Genomic DNA, 24,499 nt, shown 5'->3' with positions numbered 1-24,499 from the left:
ATGCACACAAAGAAACCCCTGGTAGCAAGTGACAACTTCTTCTAAGACAACAACAGTATTTATAGTTACAGCAGCAAAAGTGTGAAAAATAGGTCTGCAGAGAGGAAAAAAATCTCTTCTGCCTCTATTCCCTATGAGGTTATAAACATGCACCTAAGCAACTCTCAGCTTTTAATACACTTCCTTTTCACTACTAGAGAGGCATCATACAAATGGAGAATACAGACATTCAGCCAGATTATCCAACATTTAAAAAAAAATTAGGCCAAGAAGGGAACTGAGAACTTATTCTTTACCTCCTGCATAGCTGTTAGGTTTCTGCCCTTCTCTTCTTGTGATAAGGACCCCTGAACTGCAGGAGGTGTTTAAGATAGCTCCCAGAACTAGCCAAAGTTATAGTCAAGGTCAGATTAAAAAACAAACAAACAAAAAAAAGAAAATTATACTCTATTCACTATGTATGCAATAGTGATATGTATGCAATAGAGTAATATACAGCACAAGAGCAATCTGTCCAAACCCATCCCTTATGCTAGCTTTGAAAACTACACACACTACATTCTTTAAATTTTTAAGTGTTCTTACCTATAACTTTGATAACATCTTTGAAAGGCTCTAGAAAGCTCAATCCTGTTCCAACTACTTTCAAGCAGATATCATCCAAGCTTGCAGCGAAGGCACTGCCCCACATTCCTGCGTAGAAGTAAGGAATAATTTAATACTTGAAAGGCTTTTTCTGGTATAACCAAAAGGCCTATGACTCATCATCATGGAGAAGGTTGCCACTCAACTCCTACTATTCTAATATTTGTTGTTTGAGCTTAAACCTTTGAGTGAATCATGACAAATTCTGATGCAATAATCTAATGAAGAAACTTCTATGAAAGGGAAGCTCTTCTATGACAAAAAGAAAGATGGAAAGAGAATGGGAAGACCTAAAGCAGTAGTTTTTGGCAAGTATGATTGAGAGTGGACTGGGTAGAGATACAGGGAATTAGAAGAGACTTAGTGCCTAGCTTTGCGGACAAACCTGCTGAGACAGAAGCTTAGCAAGGTATCCAGAGCAGACTCCAAGCAACAGTGATTGGGAAAGAAGTTCTATATTTCAGCTACATAGAAATACTTGTCTGAAGAAGCAGCTGCGCAGCAAGCACAGTTGCAGAGGAGTTGGAACTGGATGATCTTTAAGGTCCCTTCCAACCCAAGCTGTTCTATGATTCTATTATTCTTTAAGAAACCTTTAAGAGCTCTTGCAGGGCCTAAAGATCTTCTGACCCAACTAAAGAATTCCAGCTTTAAATAACTACCATTGTGTTCCAAATCATGGAAAGAAAATAATTCCAGTACATTAGCTTGAGTTCTTTTACTCTGACAAAAATATGATATAAACAATTTACAGTCTTCACATTCCTGACTCTGTTTCTAATAAAACAGCATCTTTGTATGTAGATCATCACTGCCTGCATACACCTTGAAGAATAATGCTTCAAATAGGATGCAGCTCTTAAATGCAAAGGCCGTTAGGACTCTCTATGATCATATGATATAAACAATTAAGATTTAAACATAAGATATAAAATAGACATAAATAACATAGGATATAAGCAGATATAAACAACTAAGGCAAATTGAATAAACCACCTAAAACTGAGACCTAGAGAACCACGCTCACTAACAGCATCATCTCTAGCACCTAACCCAATTTTGCCTCACCTCCTTGATGCACTAAACTCATGAGGGGTACATCACGGCTGAATTTGTTACTCAGGCACACCAAAGCACTAGTTCCAGGAAGGTAGAGAGACAAATGTCTAATACCACAACCACAGCACTTGCAAGTACCAATAAACAAGGCAGTAAGTACCAATAAACCTTGGAAAAGAACAACACTATCCCAAGCAAAAATATTTTGAAGCACAGGATGATTCACTTTAATTTTGAGGAAGCATTAGTCTTCCCTGGATTTTGGTCTACAGTAATTGTACAGTAAGTTTGATGTACAGTAATTTATTCCTACAAGAATTTCATTTTAATTGAGGGAAAGGTTCTCTAGTTAAAATACACATCCTGTTCAGCAACCTGTCTGCTCTCAGTTGAACACTGAACATTAAACTGACACTCCAAATACTTCTTTCTCTGTTCAGGTTCTGAAAAGTATTATATATGAGGGATCTTAAGAGACCTTTCACTAACACAGAAGATAAAGCTGACAGAAGGTAAATGATTTTCTGGCAAGCAGATAACACTATTAAAAACAAAAACCTTCAGAAATAAGGAAGAAAAGATGCTAATGGAATGAAGAAGCATGCTATAACAGACAACATCAGCTCCTACAAGTATGACTATATCTAAAAGCAATGTGATGCTACACAGCTGGGCTGAATGTTAAATTTTCTGCAAACAGTAATATCAAAAATATAAACCCTCATTTTCTGAATTAATATAGACACATTCACTGGGCTTTTGTAACAACACTAGGAGCTAGTATTTAAAAAGAGTCTGCAGACTAAGGAGTATCAGACTATAATACCATAAAACTGCACCTAAACCTCTGGAGAAAGATTTGACACGTTTACCCTCTTCAAACTCTTTAGAAAGGGACAAAAAAGCATAGGTTTAAGTTGATAAATCCTAAAAGCAATGTGGCTTTCCATCTCCCCCTTCTGTTTATTACTCTATGCTCATACCTTGTAGAAAACAAATTCTAGGCTCTGGACGTTTCCGGATGAGCCTTCCCATGAAGAACTCACTGTCAAAGTCCTCTGTTCGGACAAAAGCTCCATATTTGCGAAACCCAACTTCATAGGGAGTAAACTCACACCATTCTAAGAACAAGACAACCAATTAGTGAGGATTTACTCACCTCAAAGTAAGTGTAGGTAAAAAAATACTCATCTGATTTCTGTTTACACAAGTGTGACAGAAGGGAGTCTTTTCACTAAGTCTCTTCGACTTCTTTCACTATTACTGTGAACTTCCCTGCCATTCTTCTCATGGAGCCTCCATCTTACATACACATTAATATCAACTGCTGTACAGGCTTTCACTGACTCAATACAATCTCTTCTCTTCCTGGCTTTTTGGAGAGGAAAAAAAAACAACTTTTTTTGCTCCGTTTTGACTGTTACTGCAGAAATATCCTGCCCATTTCACCTCTACTTTAAACTTTTTTCATCATGTCAAAGGGAAGCTACTTCAATTTTCCCAGATTTTCCTCATGCTGTTTACTATCAGCAAATATTACAGTACTGACTTCACATCTCAGTTGACATACAGTGTTAGAATTCATTGTCTACTTATTGAAATGTCCCTTCATGCTTGAAAGCTTTCCACAAACATTTGAGAATTAAATTCATTGTCCTTCAACTTCTGCTATAAAATTCATTTTCCTTACGTACACTCACACACACATTCTTCCTGAAAAAAAGAAGAGCAACAAAAAGGAAAAAAATAATAGCGGTACGCAGATGGACACAACAGTTTGTGTTCCTGTCTCACTCTGTGATTGCTTGTTGCCTCGTGTTTAAAGTTGTAAGTGACATGGAATAGGACTGGCCTTTTTGTTCTGCAACTGTACAACCAACAAGAACCCAGGCTGTTAAATACCACTATTTTCATGACATATGCTGCAAGTTTTCCAATCCATCATTTTACCTGAATTTTCCATAAATCAGATATCTGAGATTATAAAAGAAAAATCCCAGCTATTTGAAGTAGGTCTCTTGATTACCAAGTACTTCAGTTCTCCAATGCAGACAAAGACTTACTTATTACAACAATCTTCCCTCCCTCTCAGCTCCTGAATATTTCAGACATTTTCTTGTAAAACATGCAGAGTGTCCAGCTGAGCTAATGCTCTTCCTTCATAGCCATAATGAAAACATTTGTAATTAGGATGACAACACACTGTTATTCATTACCCTATTGCCTCTTAAGCCGAGTTATCTGTTGTCAGCTGTTCATTACCTGAGTAGTGAGTTTCAACAAAAGACAATTGGAAATGTGTAGGTGAAAGGAATTTAGATTTTAGCAAACCAAAAGAAACCTGCCATGTTCATACCTGCAAAGTCACCACTACTAATATTGGGTCTCACATTGACAGCTGCATAGATAGGATAAGGGTTCTGGGCCCATTTCACTGCTTCTTGCTGATCAGACAGCTTTGATGGATCTTCCTGGTTATAAACAAAGAAGGAGAAACATACTAAGATAAATTCTGTCCCCATACTTCAATAATTTGAAGCTGTTTCTTACCATCTGACTGACAATTCAAAGTCCCTTTCCTCCCTCAGTCCATGCATGTAGTTAAGTTTTGTCAGGATATTTATGCAGTTGTATAATTAGAATATCAGGTGTTATTAACAAGCTACTTACCCCTCTGATTTCAATTTGCGTAACAAATACTGCACAGTAATACAGTTTTGCAAAACCGATATCAACATTTTTTGGGCTTCGCCTGCCCAGTACAAAAGCTATTCATTTAACAAGTTATTCCAAATAAACGCTCAGTTTTTCTATAGCACTAATATATAAAATTTCAAAATTCTTTAGTAAAGAGGGGTGCTGGGATATCTGAGGCAGAAAGAAACAAAAACCCTCTATGTTTATTCCTCAACACTGTCTATTCCCAAACAGCCTATGAAGGCAGAGACTAATTAATTTATTGACATTCAACATATGGGTGTGCTGAGGTCCCAACTGGAAGAGAAACATGAACTCTTTTACCTTCTGTTGTAGGAAATACTCCACAATAAGGCCCCACAAATCTGTGAAGGAAACTTTCCGTCCACTACTTTCCATTGAATTCAACTCCTGAAAATAGTATTTCAGTCGTTCTGGGGAAAACGCCCCTCCTTTGCTGCTGGACACAGTATCCTGAGCTCTGCTGATTGCATCTTGAAGATCTTTCTGTGACCAGTGAGGGTCTTGATACAATGTCGATAAACACCTGAAAATGATTACATTAATGTCATCAGTAAAAGCAGCCTTTATGTTAACAATGAATTATAGCTAGATATTATTACTTCTGTGAGTAATATTTACTTCATGGCTTGAGAAGTCTAGCTAAAAATAAGACATTGTTAAGAGCCAGTAATAATGGATCTCTGTGCTCTAAAACATGCTGAGAACCCTGAGACCTGTATGACAGCTTCACCCTGATTCCTAACTTATCTTTCACGGACATTATAAAAATCATATATTAGCTCACATGCTAACTTATGAGTTAACTTCAGGCGATAACGACTCTGAGAGACTAGCAGACAGCAAGGGTGCTATTGCACAGTAATAAAGGCCATAGCCTTCATCAGAACATAGGTCTGGTTAAAATGAGACATTAGTTTGGATGCTTGGTTTGAGGATGACCATATTTATTTGAAAGTCTGACTTTGAATCAAAAGGTTAGTTGAGAATGCTATACAAATAGAAGTTCATGCACAAAGCTATGGAAGGGAGGGTTATATTGTCAAGACTCAAAACTCAGTTAAATCATTTCACGAAAACAACATGTACTTATAGGAAGGATGGATTTCAACACACACTCCAAAAACTGAGCTACTGAAACATTCTAGCCATGTCTGACACTTCAGCACATTACTCCAGACTACCAAATCCAGTGCTATTCCCCCACTCAGCTGCATATGCCATTTCAGAAGGTAGTGACTTAGTGTTCTGCATACACGTTTCCAGTGTTGCACCACCTTGGTTATCTTCTTGGCAATAGTAAGTCCATGGGGAAAGTTTTTGAAGTCAGGGTTCTGAGGGAATACACAGCAGCTTTATTCGTGTAATAAGTTCTACTACTAGTTGCCATGCTTGCTAAAGCAGCAGATTTATAAATTTAGCCAATAGCTGTATGGTTTACAAGTGATAATGAATCTTTGACTCTTTAGGATCCCCATCAGAACTCTCACGTGAGATCTGATTAAATATTTAACTTCATTGTCTGTCTACAGATGGCAAAAATACAGTTCTGGCCTTATTTTTTGCATCAATACTGACATACTCAACTATAAGTTTCCGGAGTCAACACTGCACACAACTTACCAAGTAGAGCCAGAAATCCCACTCAGATACAGCGCAGCATCCAGAAGGCCCAGCCGCTGAAGCCCAGCTAGGCTGCCGTAGAATGAAGTCAGTGCTCTCATCCCACCTCCAGACCCCAGTACTGCTACAACTGGAACCTGCAGCCAGCAAACTCAGGAGTGTCAATCATAGACTTTTGAATTGCCAGTAAATCAACAGTCACACAGAAGTAATCCTGTTCAAGTCTCATACTTAGATAGGAAATGAAATAACTGTTCCATTTACACTTCAATTAATTTTAGGTTTTATTTCAATCAGCACTCTTTTCCCTGTTTTGTAGTTGAAATACATGGCTTACTACAAAAACAGAAGTTATCTTAGTGACAGTGACTTACTGAAACTGTCATGTATATTAACAGACATTTACTTGCATGCCATACAACATACACATTAGAATAAGGGAAAAAAAAAGGGAGCAGTGATTCTCCTAACAGCACCTGAAGATCACAGGGGAATGTATCAGGATATCTAGAAATAACTGTCTCCAAATCAGCAATTTAGAAGCTGGTTCTCTATGCTGAGCTTCAACTAAACCATTCTAAAATTGTCTCTCCCATCATCACAATTCAGAGCTCGAAGTCCAATATATAGGAGCTCAGTTAAAGAAAGTACATACATTCTGAAATTTCAAATTGTTGTGTTCCAAATCACACACATCCCTCAGAATTTTAGAAATACAAGATGTAAGACTTTGGAAATGAAATGCTGCAGGGATCTCTCATGTTAAATGTAAACCATATTCTGTTGGTTATGGGCAAAGAATTCTACAATACCTAACTAATTATCAACAAAGCACAAAGGATTGATGAATTTCTGTCTGTGCTCAATACCTCATCTTTCCGAGGGGATTCCTTTAAATTAAGAGTCTTCTTCAGCGCCTCAGAAACTACTTTTTTCCTTTTGTCCACAAATTCTCTCTCCTCTTTACAGAGGTCAAAACCCAGACGTATATCTAGATCCCAAGTGCTGAAATAGAAATCAAAGCATACACAAAAAACAGTAAGTTCTGCAGGATTTGTAATTTCCTGGGAAAAGCATTTTCTGTAAACACATTCTAGGTGCTGACATGAATCACTGGATCAAACTGTTAGATTGCTACCACTCAGACTGCTGTCTGGAGTGTATGTCAATTTACTAGCTATTTTGTAGTAAGAGCATTTAGAATTAAAAATGAAACATCTCCCTGTAGTTTTTCTCTCTATGTCTAAATACAAAATTTGTGTCAGGCAGTCATTCAGGTTAAGCTTCAGGAATTTCACAGACAGGAAGAAAAGATTCTCAGCGGTTGAAAGAAAATTGTATGAGGATCACTTGAGAACACTGCATTGACATGGATGGAAAATGAGGGGAGAGTGATTTCAAAACAGAAGATTCTGGACTTAAGTGTCAGGAGGATATAACAGGAAAACAATAAACTTGCTATACGAGTTTTTGAAAGGGGAGGGGGATCTTCAGTTAATGACTATATACCCAATTACCCTACCAACTCATATGACAACTTCTCAATTTTGTGTTATTATTTCTTTAGCACTCCTTTTTTGCACTATTCCCCCATTCAAGCTCTTCATACATCGAGCTGTCCTTCCCTATTTGTCAGTACAGCACCGTGAATATTCTCAGAACTATCTGCATCTATCACAACTACTTAATATTTGCACCATCAGCTTCCCACACTTCATATGTTTAAGTGTTAGGAAAACAGAAAATGTTTTTCATATTTCAGCAGGATTGACACCAATCCAAGAGATAGTGTCTTCAAAGAGAATAGTCACATATGTGAAAAGAAAAATCATCAAGAAGGTTTGCTGTTGAATCTGTCCCAAGAGATTGATTGAGACAGCAGAGTTTCCCAGAGCAGCAGGGATAATCACTCAGCTCCCTGTGAGAGTTAAGACCTTTCCTCATTTTAGAGGTCTTTGAGGTTCCCACTCACCTCTCTTCAGCTTTCAAACTTATATCCAAACTTTGTCCCTGTGAAAACAGAACAAATCTTGCAATTGGTAGCAACTGCACAGGTGGCACTACTAACTAAAGATTATTACATCAACATGGTCACCAGATACTAACTAGAACAGCACTCATTCACAAAACTACCTCTGTGGAACACCTTTTTCTTCAGTCTATTCCAAACATTTTTAGTAGTCTGAAATAATTTATTTACAGTGACTAAACATGTACTCAGAGAGCAGACAAAACATTTATTTCTTCTGCAAGCTTCTGGCTTCTCTCCTCCTCAGATATTTTTGATTCTCATCTTTGCCAGCCATGAAAACATTTTTAGAAAAGCTGCACTGAGTAATCTCGCTATTTCGTTCTAGATCTACAAGAGAACAGCACTCGTAAGAATCATGTGCAGTTTAACTTTCCAAATGCCTAAAACCGGTGGGGGGTATTCAAAGTATGTTAAAATAGGTGCAATAGTTGACATTACCTCTCCCAGAGAAACAACTCTATCAACTTCTTGTCCAACAGGAAGGGAATTAACTGGTACAGTCCCCTGTCCCAGAACTGTAGTATGCTTTTCAATATCAGGGTTCATCCCATCCTAATAAAAAATAAAATGTTGCGTGCTTCAGAAAAAACGTTAATGATATGACTGTCATTAAAAAAAAAAAAAATAGTAAAATAAAATAGCAAAGAATCCTGGAAATCATTACAACTAACCCTTTTCCAAAGCAGTCTAAGGCTTTCTGAGACCTTGGACTCCTATCCTGCTCTCTGCTTGAAGGATCTTTGCTGGGATTATTTCTGTCACTGAAACAGCTGTTTTTATTATTATTATATTTCTCTAATATAGCTGTCTGCCACACACAAAAACCTTTATCTCCAAACATAGTATTTTCCCCTAAATGGTTGTAGTGATACGTGTCAGAAAACCCACAAGGGAACTTGTATAGTCTTCAAAGCAGGATTTGAAATAGAGAAAAATGAATCCATATGAAGTGATGATAAATATCAACCTAAGCCTGCCCATCGATTCCTAATGCAGAACCAGGAAATACATCAGTTGAAGACAGAATTCTAGCCTAGAAAATTCTGATTTGACCTGGTACAACATTAGAGAGTTAACTCTGATTCTTATATCTGAAAGGTGTATCTGGAAGTGATAATTAACCTTAATAATGGATGACCCTTTCAGCACCACAAGTACCAACACGAAACTTGCTTTCAGTGCAAGCTTTTGAGATCCATGCATACTTAAACAATATATCCAAAACTGATATCCCTGGACATCTGAAGACATTCACTGCCTTCCTATGATCAAATGAAGGCCATTCAGTTTATGTTTAAAGGCTTTTTATAGACCAGACACTGTTTTCAGGGTGGATTTATTCAAAAGTGTTTATAACTTTCGTAGCAGCCAGGACAGCTACTTACCTGTAGGACAGATATGGTTTGCTCCAACTCCACTTGCAGTTCTGGATGCATTTCTTTGTCCATGTGAAAAACAAAGGAGGTTCCATAATCCTTCTCATTATCTGGTCTCCAAGGAATACACAGCTGCTTCTGATACGCCCCTGGAACAGACAGCTTGACCTCGCAGCTACCTGTATATTAGAATAAGAAGTTTAGACTGCAGAATCCATTTGCTGAAAATCAAATACTTTTGTCAAATGTAGCTGAGAATATGAAAACACAAGACTCTCAAGTCTCTCTCATGGGGCATCCAATGGAAGTGACCCAATATTATTTTGCTTTTAATACTAAATTAACTAACAAAGTCAATTTTGTAGCCAACAAATAAGAATACACTTGGTAGACAGTAAGGAGTCTCCCCTCTCTCTGGGAATAAACTTGCTGAGAAGTAGGTCTTCCTTAGACTCTGCAGGCAGACATACCTTGCTGTTTCTCTTTCATTTTTTCTTCTTTGTTGACGGTGCCTTGCAGAGACAAACAAGGATGAACCTATGAAAAGAAGAAAACAGCTCTGGTTATGAAGTTTGAATTCATTTTTTTGTTGGAGCTTAATCCACCCAGTATAGTAGGGATTCGGCTTACAGCTACAATCTTTCAAAAAAAAAAAACGCAAAAAAAACATTATTTGAATGATCAATATAATCCATAAAGAGCAAGTATTGTTTTAGCAAGAAGGGATTATATGCTCTAGTTTCAGAATAAAAACCACTTCTATTCCAGATTTTTTTTCAACCTGTACCTCATATTTACAAGTTTACCTTTTTCCTCCTCTTTCTTTCTTCTGTGTATGTTTATCTTTTTTTTTTTTTTAATGGACATGTGAGTACCTATACAGAATCTGTTCAGATCCTAGAAAACGCTTCATAAATTCTACCATGACATTTTGTCTTGGATTATCCATGTCCTCATGAAACAGTGTCTCACACCAATCCATCTTCACCTTCCCTTCTAGGACAGGGGATACAAAATTTATTTAGCCATAACTGCTCTCATAGATAGCAAACATATCTACTGCTTGAACATAAGACTGATTTGCTGCGGGAAATATGAACACAAGGGGCTCTATACTGTGAAACAGTCTGCAGAACTGAGCTATTACAAGCCATCAATTTTTTCCTGAAAAATGGAGGGAAGGAGTTCTCTCATTGTTGAAACGCAGAGTTTTAATGTGCATTTCAACAATGAGAGAACTCCTTCCCTCCCTTCTTTCCCCTATTAAAAATTGGCATTTCAGCCCCTTTCCTTTGGAAAAAGAAAAAAAAAAGATTTTTAATGTATAATGTACTTTTTCTTTTTTTTTAAAATCCTGATCACCCGAAGAGAACAAACAAATACCTCCAGAATTATGATCTACTTAATAATGGCAATGAGAAAATCCTAGAAATAATAGATGTTAAGATAAGGAGGAAGACTACACCCAATCAGCATCTAGGCTAGAAAACTCAGGACGGTCCTCAAGACTCACTAGCCTTCTTAAGAGTTTTTTGTTTACATATTTTAAACAGGTATACTGGAAAAAAAAACACCCTTCCCAGGAGTTGGTATCAAGTTTCAAAAACCTGAGGAAATTTTTTAAAACAGCAAATTCAAAAGCAGAGGCAACTGCTAGAGAGAATATGAGTTATTTGGATCCAGGAGTTGAATCTTAAACAATTCTTGTCCTCTAACTATTAAACACCTACGTTCAGGTGTAAATCCCAATGCCCATAACTGACTTCAGTATACTCACCACAAGTACTCCATTGGTCAATACCTCTGTAGGGGTATCTGAGCTGTGAAAGGAAGAGGTTTAATGCAAATGAGTTCTAGTTTTAATTTTTGTGTCATCCTACTTTACAAACTAACTCTCTGGATAAGAGGCAGGAGAGGAAGGTCCTTATTGCAACATATTATGCAAACTAGACTGACACTATTTCCCTTGGCAGAATAACAGAAAAAAAATGACTGAAGGAAAAATTCCTCTACCACTATAAACGTCATTATTTTGATAACCTAAAGAGAAGCTGAGGTTAAATAGACTGTCATACAGATAACCTGTATACTTTAAGTGTGTAAAGCTTTCCACTCTTAATTAATTCAGCTTATGCAAAATATGTTGAAGCAACTTCCTTTGCAGTGTTGCCATTCCCATAAAAATCAAACTTTTATTTCCTCTTTGGTACCCCCAAATTTTGGTGGTGGGCACTTTAAGAACACTTGCAATCAGCCATTAGTGACCAACTTACGCACCACAGAAAAGCATAACGCATTAGCCTTCTCATGGACAAGACTGTCACTGCTCAGAAAAAAGCGACTAATACATCTCTCTAGAGCACAAGTTGATTTAGCTCTTCAGGTAAAACTCACCATTTCTCCAAGCAGAACTCTACATCCAGCTCTTCATTATCCTTTAAAAATAAAAGTTGGACACAGGTGACCCTTGAATGTGAGTATGATTACGACAATCTTTTCCATGAGATTAAGTTTTTCTCCTGTTAAAAATGATAGTAACTACTTCTGTTGCTTTTACAAAAACTCGAGTGAAGTTTTAGAATGCTTAAAGTTCCGCCTTTTTTGTTGCTGTTCTTTAAACACTCCTGTCCTCCCAGGCATTTTCTATGTGACCAGACACATCTATGTTTGATGAGACAAGTGCACATTAGTGAGACTTGGCTCTCCGATCCATTACCCTGCTTTTCAAAAACACTCTTCCAGCTCAAGCACCACTGCAGTGCTGCCTCTGAAAACAGCTTCTACAGGAGACTTGGTGTTTCTTCCCATTTATTATTTCAACAGACTACACTCCTAGCTCATTGCTGCCTTTATTTTGTCATGTATAGACTTTGACCCAGCCATCTTTCCCCCTGCCATAGCAGTAAATGATTGACCCAGCGCAGCTTTTAAAAGAACTAAGTACAAGTCAACTTCGGTGATTCTCTTTCACTGAAGTTACAGCTTCCAGTTCCCTAGTTACTGATCAAGACTACTTTTTAAGCATTCAGCAGATAGGATAATGTTGTGGGAACAATGGAGTTACTAAGCCTCCTTCTGTGATCACAAATCATTTGGAGGGCCTGTGACACTGACCAAAACCTCCCTGCTAACTGCATACCAGTTCATCTGCTTCTGACCATACTGTCAGCACTGAAGCCAGATTTCTCAAGAAAACACATTATTAGCTCACCTGTACTCCAGGCCTATTGTGTTTGAGGCAATTACAAAAGAGATCGGATTGGTGACATGATTTTAGTTATGTAAAATAAGCTGTCTTTTTGCAAGGCCATAAATCGGTGCATAGGGACTGACAGCAGCTCATAGGCACCAATGTCACTCTCATGAAGCAGAAGTTACATTTAACTGAACATAGCTCAGTAAAAAATAAACTGTTCTTAAGCTTTTGACTTAGTAAACACAGAGGTAGCCTTTGCAGCAGTAAATTTCTTCATTGCAAACTGATGATGATCAAATAAATAAGATAGTCTGCAATCCACAAAACAGCTGACCACAAATGCCTTTCATTTTAAGCCCAGTTTACAAGTCTCTTGCCTGTTAAAAAACAAACAAAAAAAAAACCTTCCAAAAGATTTCAACATCTTCTGAAAGACAGAAGTCACCCCAAAGTTTTGTTTAGCTGCACATCCCAAAGACTGTGGAACACACACAAAAAAAATCACTTGCTATTTTAGAAGCATCTCAGATAACAGTAAGCCCATATACACTGCTATCTGTTGCTACATTTTCCCCTTGTGGCCTCTACAACAGTCAGATGCATGGAACAAGCATGTACTGCTTGATTTCTGTAACATGAGCTGCAGCTATTCAGAGCTCCGGGGAAGGAGCTGTGGACTAACCTCGGGGTTCAACTTGAAAGTGCGCAGCAGAGGCTGACCTGGCTTCATGCCTCCTACATCGAAGACGATGGAAGTGAGTTCATCGCTGACTAGGACATCCTTGTCATAGAGTGTCAATTCCAGAATGTTCTAAAACCAAACAAACAGTCTCAAGTGAAGACAGAAGGACTTTCAAGAGCCTCAATAGCTGTAAACAACAGTCATTTTTTGCATTAATCAGTACCTCTGCCCTTTCCCATCCCTGAAGGGAATTCACTATATGCATATTCACTTATGCATAGTTAAGCACAAAGCTTCTATTTGACAGTGTTTAGCTAAAGCTTTTTCTCAGCTTCCCAGCTAGAGAGAGGTCACAGCAGAACATGTAGGGGGTTCTCTCCACCAGGTTGCCACAGATTTGCCTGAAGAACGAAAAGCGATATCCACCCTTTCAGCATGACTCAGTCGAGGATATTGCAGGGACCTATCACTTCTTTCTCAGCACTGTCTCAGAACAGTTAAGTTCAGCAGAAACTAACCGAAACAGAAGCAACAAACTACATATGGCAACAACAAAAAACAGCCTTGAAAAAAATAGTTTTCAGCGAAACAAGGCTGAACTTAAATTTGTGCTGGTTTAGCCTCACAGCAGCAACCAGACTGCGGCTTCATGAGCCTGCAGGGGAAGAAAAAGCACACACACTCAAAAGTTTAGTTTGCAATTTTCTTACAATTTCTCTAAGTCCATTAGCATTCCACCTTCATCACCAACCACTACAGAAAGGCACTTCAGGTGAGAGGGATAATTTCTTGTTAATAAACCTTATTCCAAAGCCTAGGATGTTATTCAAAGCAATGGTTCAATGCTAAAAATAATCTTTTAAAAATACTTTTTCCTTCCCTCTGCCATGAGATTACTTTGAGAATGAATGCTGATAGCCTAAAAAAATTGTTTAATGTTTCATTAGGTCCTGCTAAGAGGACCTAACATACTGTTTCTATTAAGAGTTTGAATTTAGCTTTTCTTGATCATTGGAACTAATGGCTAGACATGGATGACGGGACAGATAAGACATCTGGCTAAGTGAGAGTGATTTGTAATTTAGTTCCCATTACCTTCCCTTAGATGCTTGGAATCCTAGACAATATGCAGTGTAAGACAAGCAGAGCTAGAAGAAAGCAACAGCTACAACGTGGAAGTAGAAGCAACCATCAAACAGTAACATGCATTATCAAAAATTTCATTTATCTGATAGTGCCTAACTTCCCTTTCTTGAGTTGCATAACAAGGACATTTACAGTAAATTCTAGTTGTAGTTTGCAAAAAATGGTGCAGTTATAAACAGCTGTGGTTATCACTAGATGTGTTACAGCTTTTGGTACCACTGAAGAAGACCACCACCTTACACATGCCAGTGCTTTTGAGGATAAAGATCCCTTGGTTTTGAATGAATTGTCAAAAGCAAGCCAACACACAAATGCAGACAGTCCAACCAGCTCCACAAAGGGCGTTCCTTACCTTGACAGCACTATGGATTCGATACTGGAAGGTTTCATTCCACTCTGGGTTATCAGAGTTGTCAACAACCTGAGTTCGGTAGACCATGGGAGATGCAGTGGGCAATTTCAGTTCCACATAGCAGTCTGCTTTTGACACTAAAGCAGAGAGTGCAGAGACATATCACAACTACTTTAATCAAACACATTCTTTCCCATGAGCTCCTAACTTACTAAATAGCATTGCATCATAAAAAATAACGTGTAAAATTAAGAGCAAATCTGTAGAGCAAATGTATTTAATGAAGTACACATCTTTAAACAGCAGCAAATTGAACATTAGGTGTCAATGTTTCTTCTTTCTGGTTCATCCAAACCATAAAACCCTTCATGAAAAGGACTACTATTCAAAATGAGGAAGATATTTCAGAACAGGACTGCTGATACCAGGGCCAAGGTAAGATCATTTCCTTGCCGTCACAGTCCTGTTAATTCAACATGAACTATTGTGAACTTCCTTCCATTAATTTGCCCTGAACTTACCCCATGAAATACAAATTCATTTTTAAGGTTTTGCTTTCAACACCAAGAATTGAGTAGTGGTACTGTATCGAGGAACAATGCAGCTATAATAGAAAAGGAACTAACTAACTAGACTCCTTTACTGCTATTTCATTTTCTGAGCTACACACAGCTGCTGCCAGACCACACTGTTGGTCTAGCCTCTCTCGCATAATACATCCTTTCACAGAATTACAGAATGGTTGAAGTTGGAAGGAACCTCTTGAGGTCATCTTGTCTATCCCCCTGCTCAAGCAGGGTCATCTAGAGAAGGTTGCCTAGGACAGACTCCGGTGAAATTTTTAATATCCCCAAGGATGGTGACTTCAAAGACTCTCCAGGCAACCTGTGCCAGTCTTCAGTCACCTTCAGTAAAAATAAATAAAATTCTCATTATGTTCAGCTCGAACACTGTGCTTGTTTGTGCTCATTGCCTCATCTTGTCACTGAGCACCACTGAAAAGAGCCTTGCTCTATTTTCTTAACACTCTACTTTCAGATATTTGTACACAACGAAATTTGCAAGCCTTTTCTTCTCTAGGTTAAGTAGTCCCAGCTCTCTCAGCCTTCGCTCACGGGAGAGATGCTCCAATCCATTAGTAGACTTAGTGGCCCTTCACTAGACTTTCTTCAGTAGTTCCATCTCTCTCACAGCAGACAGAACAGCACTGGACACAGCACTCCAGGAGTGGCCCCACCAGTGATGAATACAGTGAAAGGATCATGTCCCTTGACCTGCTGGCACCACTCCTCTTAATGCAGCCCAGGATACCAAGAGCCTTCTGAGCAGCAAGGGTACACTACTGACTCCTGTTCAGCTTGGTATCCACCAGGACCCCACATGTGCTTTACTGCCAAGCTGCTTTCCAGCCAATTAGCCCCCAGTACATACAGGTGACTGGGGCTGATCCTCTGCAGGTGCAGGATTTGTCACTTCAGCTTGCTGATTTGCATGAGGTTCCTATCAGCCCACTTTTCCAGTCTGTCAAGGTCTTTGAACAGTAGCATGACCCCCTGGCACCATCAGCCACTCCTCCCAGTTTTCTGTCATCAGCCAACTTGCTGAGGGAACATTGCCCCATCATCCAGATCATTAATGAAGATGCTGAAAAGTAGTGGACACACTATGTACACCCTGCAGTACAGCACTACCTACTGGTGTAAGAATCACTGATCACTGTCCTCTGAGTTGTGCCATTCAGCCAGTTTTGAATCCACTTCAATGCTCATCCAGCCCATACGTCATCAGCTTTTCTATGAGGATCTTACCGGACGCAGTGTCAAAAGCCTTACTGAAGTCAAAGTAGACAATATCCTCCACTGCTGTAAGCCCATCTTGTTTGGCCAGGAGATCAATCTCCTCTATTTTCATTCCCTGAAAATAACTGATTCTGTCTTAAGTGTCCTTCCTTCTTCCAGTTAAGGCCTCTTTAATAATGCAAATGTGGAACTAGAGTTGAACAGAAAGGCCGTAACTCTCGTCACAATACACATGTTCAAGCCCTCAACATTTCAGCAGCTTTCCCATTCCCTGTACAATCATTTAACATTACAGTGGTCTGATGGTGGATGTCACAAACAAACTTAAGTCAAGCAGACCATCTTACTGTATTAACTCTAAAAATTATTCAGGACTCAATTCCTTCAAAGATCCAAATACCCCAAAACAGCCCTGAGACCTTCACTCAACACAGATGCATAAGAGGAAGGGAACATATACCCTGCTATCACAAAAAGAAATAGGTTAAAAAAAAAAAAGCTTGTCTTGGAATCAGTCAATCACCTACCCCTTAAAAAATTTCAACAATGTAAACAAAATAAGCAGAAATATGAAAGAAAATACTGTAACTAACTGAGAAAAACATCTGGAAGCTAGAATTTAAGTGAAAATTTATACTTCCAGGTACAGGAAGACTGTTCAGCAACTGCAAGGGTGAACCCTCCCATAACCTGAGTGCTGAATTCAGACAGAGGACTATCAAACAGGCCACAGTAGGTCATCAAGAAAAGGAGCAAGGAAGTAAAATGGTACTAGGACTCACCTTATCTTGTTCTGCAAAGCAGTAGGGTTAATCTGTAGCTTGGCTACACATTACACCTTCAAAATGTATATATACATAATGACTTACAAGAAAGACCATTGTACAAACATAAAAACAATACACTACATGTAGGTAAGAAGTTCACATAACACAGGTTGTATTGTTACAGATGACCTGTGAATAAAGTATCTGTTTTCATAATACGTTTACTAAATACTTACACAGATCTGTACCCTTGATGTTTCTGGCTCGGAGGACTTTTACAGTTAGGTTGTAGTAAGGGTGCTTCTCCCACTGAAAAGACAGGAACAAGGCTCAGCATGCAACTCAACTGCAATACCTGTTCTGTAACCACACTAGTATCAATCCAGAGAGAAGGTCCAGACCAGTCAGACCAAAATAAACTATTCATGACTCCGTTTGGGAATACAAACAGTATTTTTAGTTTCCTGGAGGAAGTCTAAAGGAGGCTAGAAGTAAACTCAATTCCCTTTCAGCATGGCAACGAATGATTCTTAGGGTAACTCCTCACAGACTTCAGAAATTAAGTTCCTGATTTAGGGTTTCCTGTAATTATAGATCATTTTTTAATTGCTTCATTAGCTCATTCCTGATGAAGGAAAAAAAAGAAACTGAAGCTCCTCAAATAATTTCAATTATAACTTGCCTAGTTTCTTCAGAGCACTTGCTAAGGGCATATGCATGGTTGAGTAATAGCAGATGTGGCAAGAACCTTAATAGTTGAATTAATTAGCCTAATGTATGAAGATGTAGAAAGCACATGCTGTTTACAATGAGGGAAAAAAAAAATATACTTTCTTATAGAAACATACTTCATGGCAATTTAAGCAACAAAAGAAAATCCTGAAATTCCTGTTCATTCCGGACTGTAATTCATATCAGTACTCTAAAAAGTGCATGCTACTTTACCAGTATAGATCAAAAAGCAATTCTTGTTCTTGAAAACTTCTGCAAGGCTATTTTTGGAAGGTAGTACCTAACTGCCCAGGTATGAGGGAAAATATAAACCTGACTAAATCCTAGACAATCATGAAGGAGACAAGGGTGAGTGGCAGGGGACGACAAGAGAAAATAGTTTCAAAGGATTTGGTGCAGACTGGACAAAGGCAATTGTGTAAGGCTTGTGAACAGAATTGGATTCTGCCTCCTATTCCTTAGTTATAAGACAAACCAGGACAAAATAATGGCCAGCTACAAACGTTTCTATTAAATCCCACTTCAAAATGCTTTCCACAACTGGTCATTAGCCGTATATTCATCATTTTCTACATGGTGGACTTGAGACCACAGTTTAATTTCAGATATGCTAAGCATTCATTGACAACTGAATTCAACAGGATCTTTGCTTGAAACAAAGTGCTGTAGAGAGCCAAATGTTATATCAAAATGCTGGCCCTTCGTATCACTAATTAGGATCTCAAAAAAATAAGAATAAACAATGAACCCTTGACTGTCAAACTGTTCTTGAATACTCCCTATCTAATACATGGAATTGCACTGTGCAGTCACAAACTCATGGAGTTTTCCTCATTTCTTATCACCTTAAGATATTTGGTAGCTTTTGAAAAACAGGGTTTGAATAACAGACTAAAAAACAGGACATAACTAGTACACTGAACATCTTTGTACTGAGTGCCATCCACCATGAGCACCAAAGCTAAAAGTTACATGCATAGCCTAAGATACCTCATACTCAACTGCCAAATAAAATTTGAGCAAATAAACTCCAATTATGCTATTACTAAAGAGTTTTTATTTGCAGCATCAACACATTCAAGATGTTCCTTCCCCCATTTGTTTCTGGTAGCAAGACATGCCTTTACTTCTGATTTCATCCTGAGCTCTGCTCTTCAGATGCTTTTTCTTTGTTTTTAAATATTTCCTAATCACCTGTATTTTTTTTTCAGTCACAGCATAGTTTCTCAGGCAAAGCCTGCCCTTCTTTCTACCTCCTCAAGCTGTGGAATGGACTACAGAAAGAAATTCAAGACTGCATAATTTATTCTCACCAACCTCCTGAAGGTGCTACAACTCTTCAGGTTGTTGAAAAGTGAAGCTACATCACCATACTCTCACTGCTGCCAAAGCCATCTTCACTAATGTAGCTATCACCTTGAATTCAGCCACTAATGGCAGAGGAAGCACAGAATACCATAAAGATAAGCACATTGCTCTTTTACTGCACACCATCTGTCAACACAGTCACATGTTCAAAAGTTCCTTCCAAAGGTCTCCAGCACCCATTGATTTGAAGCCAGTCATTACATAGCTGAGGATACATTTCCCATGCCTGGATCATAATTTAAGGGCATATAGTGCAAGAGAGATCTTCCTGTGCTCCCAAGGCTGTGTTATCAATATGCCAGAACCTCACCTTCTGCCTCTTGTAATTATATTTTAGCCAAGGTTGTAGCATACTACAAGATGAGCTTACAGAGTAATGAAGCCTGAGTATTAGATGTGCTCTATCTGAACAAATCTCGGAAGAGGCAGGCAAGAAATGTGTGTGGGAAATTTATGACAAATAACTACGGTTCTGTCTACACCAGCATACATGACAATGTACCAATGTACATGACAATAGATGCAAGCAACAAATTTCTAATTTGCAGTTTAATGATTCTTCAGAACCACCCCTTTTTCAGAGCTCAGGAGAATCCGTCTGAAACAAAAAACATGAAATCCTCAAGTGAGAGTACAAGACTCAATTCTCACACCCTCAGCCCTGCTAACAACTGCCTGTACCTTTCATCTAAACTGAAGGTGGTGATGCAGCAGCGAGGGACTGTAAAACAGGTTATCCCAGGTACAGGATCCAGTAGTCTTCACTCATATATCCCAGAATACCTACCTTTATACAGTGGGATGTAAGTACTGAAATCCTCCCCACATCTCACAGTGGACACAGAGGACTCACCATAAGCATGACAGTTTAATTAGAGAAATGTTCACAATAGTAAATAAAAATGCAGCTGCTAAACCGTAGTTTGTGTTTGCTGCTACCAGGCAAAGGGGTAGCTAAGTAAGAAAAATCAACTTTATCAAGGGAGAATGTCCCCCCCACCCCCCATTTTGTTCTTGCTCCCAAGTAAAAATGCTGCCTACAAGTCCCCTCCTCCTAATTTCAGCCACGGTATCTTGCCAAGTTTGCTATTAAACCCAAAAGCAAATTCCTATCTTTCCCAGGTACTCTTTGCATTTTCCCTCTTTGTCCTAAGTGTTCACCCACCGTTAGGTATGGAGACTAAGACCCTGAACTGCAGTCTTCTGGAAGACAAGTTTTATAACCAGTCAGGTGATAACGAGTACTGCAAACAGCTCGGTATAACAACAGCAGTGGCAAACACTGGGCTCACTCTAAGCTTACGTTGCTTTCAGAATTGGGAAACAGGCTAACTTTGGAAAATTTATTAGAATAGATTAGATCATACTGAATTCACCAACAAAGCCAAAGACTGATATGCTTCCCTTCCCTTGACCACTTGCTATTAAAAAGTCAAAACAAAATTTCTCCCTACCAGTCAACACAACCTTGCTTTTTTAAGTAGTGTCTATTTTTTTAATGTATTGATTTATGTAAGGAGCACTGGAGTGAAAGCACCACATCCTTTGATTTACTGATTAATGAAAATCACAGCAGGCTAATAGCCTCTCCTACCCTGACTTGCTAAGTAGCGAACAACATTAAAAAAACAACACTCAAGTCAGCAACAATCATTTTGTATCACAAAGCAAACAGTAGACCAAAGTGGCAGCAAACCATCCTCTGATATTTAATGGTCACCTCAATTTTAACTTCCAGATTTATGGTAAGGGAGACAGGTAATCAGGTGACAGATCAGATCTTCCAGACAGAGACTCCTTCTCAAACAGCTAAGTACAATTCGAAATTGAGGTTATTGGGCATACCGCCTTGTACAATGGACTGATTATAAAGCAGCTGAAGGGCAAACACATTGTAACCGCTTATCAAATGTGCCTGTACTGCATTATGAATGGGTGGTTTAAGTCATACTCTAAAGCAGACAAACTATAAAGCCCTATGGGATAAGATGGACAGCAAAAAGGAAGGGAAAGGCAGTCAAGGATATTTTACAAGAAAACATGTAAGCACCATTCTATCTCTACTACTGAGAAGCCTGATATGCTGGAGTTCCCCCAAAAAAGTATCAGCTTGTGTTCCCCAGAACCCAAGGAAACAGAGACCTGCTCTGCATTGTTTCACGCAGAACCCAAATTTATATATATATATTTTTTTTTTTAAAAAAAAGAATCTACATCAGCATTTTCGTTATCCACATCAGCATTTTCGTCATCCAAAATTTTCATCCAGTGATAAACTTTTTGGTTAATCTCTGCAGAAGTGCAGGACTGGTTTTTACATATGTGCACTAACAGGAAGTCATTGCCAAACAGATCAGCTAAGGAATGCTGTCTCAAAGACAACACAATTGGTCTTACCCGCCAGTGATAAAATCCAGTCTCTTTTCTCTCCTTTCTTTGGAAAAGCACAGCTGCCAGAAAAGGCAGCACTCTGTGTGGAACCGGGCCCCGAAGCACCTCACAGAACATGGAAAAAAAATGGCCTGTTATCTCAGGAGAAAACCTGGCAAGAAAACACAGAAGAGTCCCTAGGTTCCTGACTGTGAAGAGCTGCTTACTACAGGCTTGGTCTGAAGTTTTGCACATGAGCAGGCTTCGTTCCAACTGCGAGAAGCAGAGGTGTGGCTTGTGCTTGCCACACAACCCAGTTCAAAGCCTCACTGGCAGGTTTTTCAAATCCTGGTGCAAGATAGCAGCAAAGCAGCACTGGACAGGGAAGCTCTGAGTAGGAGGAAGTACTGCTATGATTAAGCCACAACCTCACAACTGCCAGTCCAGATTTTCTTTGACCTGATTTAGTACTTTGACTGTTTCAAAACCTTTCCAGATTCCAGCACACCATAAAAGAACATTTTAAAATAGAAATGAATTCACATCTTGCAAGCCAGAGGAAAAGCTGTATTTCTTGTTGCCTGCAGCTGTTCACAGAAGTTTCTGGGAGGCCTGAAGTGAGACACTATGGCTTGTCCTGCATTAGGACTCGGAGAAAAAAAAAAAAATACAGCACCATATCTAACCTTGCACTGTGTGAGCTGTTTGCACAAATCCATTATTTATACTCCCCCTTTCCATGTAGCATTGTCTTCATTCTTCCACCAAAGGTTCTTGAAAAGTTGTACAATAGATAAGGCCATGGTTCTATGTGCTTTAAGAAATATCATAGTAGCAAAGGCAATTGTTTGCTCGAAGTGATGTTTGTTAACAGCTGCTGACAGCTGCCTCACCTGCAGGTTTTTACTAAAGAGTACAAATTGAAAAACCAAACAAAAAACTGCACTGTTTCAACAGTTAGAAAGTGGTAGCAAACATATGAAAGCCAGTAATGTAGCATGTCACCAGCACAGACAAACGTGATAACGTGACACAATCTCAGTAAGGTCCCATTAATTAGTCATTTCCTGTCATTAATGTCATTCACTAGCTTAGGATTTAAGAAAATTAATAAAGCATCGGTGCTGGTATTTGTAGCACAAACAAGTCAGTACTAGTCAGTGAATCCACAGACTTACAGTCAACGCACAGGCTGAAAATGAATACAGTACCATTGCAAAACAGCCAGCAGTTGCTTTAAACTCCCATGTTGCATTAAATGGTATGGTAAACACAGCTGAAAAAGCAATTTCTTTGCATTTCTCCATACCATTGCACTTAAAAGTGAAGGAGGACCCTATTCAGTTATATTTATAACAGAAAAATTACAGAACCATAAGCATGATTTAACTAATATAGCTCATGCATGTAAATTACGGGAAAATTGAGGCTGCCTCATACAGTAAGCTAACATGGAAAAATCACACATTCTAACAGTTTATTACAAGCAGTATTAAAAACATCCATTTTATCTTGCGAGTGCCCAATTTTACTTAAATCAGTCTTACCTGCCTTTTCCTGAAGTTCTCTGCACTCTTCCAATGAGATCTCAGTACAAGGATTGTATGTTTATAGAATTTCTCTCTCACAAGAAAAACTGAAAGCTCTTTAAAACATATACATAAGAACAGTTCCACAGTCACATATCATGCACAATGTTTGGGTACAGCTTTATCTATCTGTAGATACTGTTGACAGCCAACTTAATATCAAAAGTAGAGTTGCTTGCTTCTGTCATTTCCTATCCAACTAAGAAAACAAGCAAAGAAAATGGCTTCAAAACATGAGAAGAGAAAGATGGCCTCACATCTGGTAACTTTATTTCTGCTAGGATTAGTATCCCCACAGTGGTAAAGGTAGATGTCTATCTACATTTCATTCAGTTAATTTTCTGTCAGCAAGTATGAACAATTAACACCATTGCTAACCGGATTATATAGTGCATAAAATGTGCATAAGCAAGGCAAGCAACCCCTTTTTGCTCCCATTAACAGCACTGAAAGGAGAGCTGCAAAGTCAGAAAAGATGAAGATTCCAAAGGACAGTATCAATTTTTTTTTTTTTTATTCTCCATGGGGTGTTTTTCTACGGAAGTAACAGCATACCAATGCCTTCAACTAACTGTCATGAAGACAAAGACTCTTCCTCAGAGACTTAATCTCCTTCCTATATGATGGGAAAACTGAACATCTGTATTTCATTTCCAACACTAGGCTCCTCTATGACCTACAATTCAAGCAACTGCAAATCTGTGAACCTAAACATTTCCTGATTTGGTCACACAGAGTTCAATCACCTTCCCCCTGAAACAGCATAACACCACTCAAAAAAACATGTCAATAATTTTAGTATTCTCTAGTAAGTATGTGTTTAATGGTATAAGACTTTCAAAAACATTATTCAAAGAATACAGAAGTGTTTTTAGTAGGATTTTGAGAACATTCACAAGCAATTTATGAACTTGTCGATCTAAAAACCAAAGTTGTGAAGTGGTAATAGCTGTCATATGACACCATCTCATTTGGATTACACATTATTAAAGCAGGAGTGATACTGGGAGCCCCTCCATTGAGCCTGACTTCCAGGAGAAAGCGA

At 38.6% G+C, this 24,499-nt stretch overlaps 1 protein-coding gene across 1 annotated transcript in view; it reads right to left on the bottom strand.

Annotated features, from left to right (window-relative positions):
- The window catches only part of PLA2G4F (phospholipase A2 group IVF), a 67,339-nt gene extending 43,221 nt beyond the window's left edge, over positions 1-24,118 (bottom strand). Inside the window, exons 1-17 of the mRNA XM_083840264.1 lie at positions 21,893-24,118; positions 17,632-17,704; positions 14,830-14,966; positions 13,332-13,460; positions 11,848-11,888; positions 11,231-11,273; positions 9,924-9,990; positions 9,463-9,632; positions 8,516-8,629; positions 8,018-8,055; positions 6,915-7,050; positions 6,046-6,182; positions 4,726-4,948; positions 4,061-4,175; positions 2,688-2,825; positions 586-693; positions 297-383 (exon numbers count right to left, since the gene is read on the bottom strand). Coding sequence (XP_083696390.1) covers positions 297-383; positions 586-693; positions 2,688-2,825; positions 4,061-4,175; positions 4,726-4,948; positions 6,046-6,182; positions 6,915-7,050; positions 8,018-8,055; positions 8,516-8,629; positions 9,463-9,632; positions 9,924-9,990; positions 11,231-11,273; positions 11,848-11,888; positions 13,332-13,460; positions 14,830-14,966; positions 17,632-17,704; positions 21,893-22,120 — 1,984 coding nt within the window. The 5' untranslated portion in view covers positions 22,121-24,118. The remainder of the gene's footprint in view (positions 1-296; positions 384-585; positions 694-2,687; positions 2,826-4,060; positions 4,176-4,725; positions 4,949-6,045; positions 6,183-6,914; positions 7,051-8,017; positions 8,056-8,515; positions 8,630-9,462; positions 9,633-9,923; positions 9,991-11,230; positions 11,274-11,847; positions 11,889-13,331; positions 13,461-14,829; positions 14,967-17,631; positions 17,705-21,892) is intronic.
- Between the last annotated feature and the right edge of the window lie 381 nt (positions 24,119-24,499).

The sequence above is a fragment of the Anser anser genome, assembly GCF_964211835.1.
Source record: "Anser anser genome assembly, chromosome: 5".
NCBI lineage: Eukaryota > Metazoa > Chordata > Aves > Anseriformes > Anatidae > Anser > Anser anser.
Note: the sequence above shows the minus strand (reverse complement) of the source record. Positions and strands in the feature narration are given on the sequence as shown.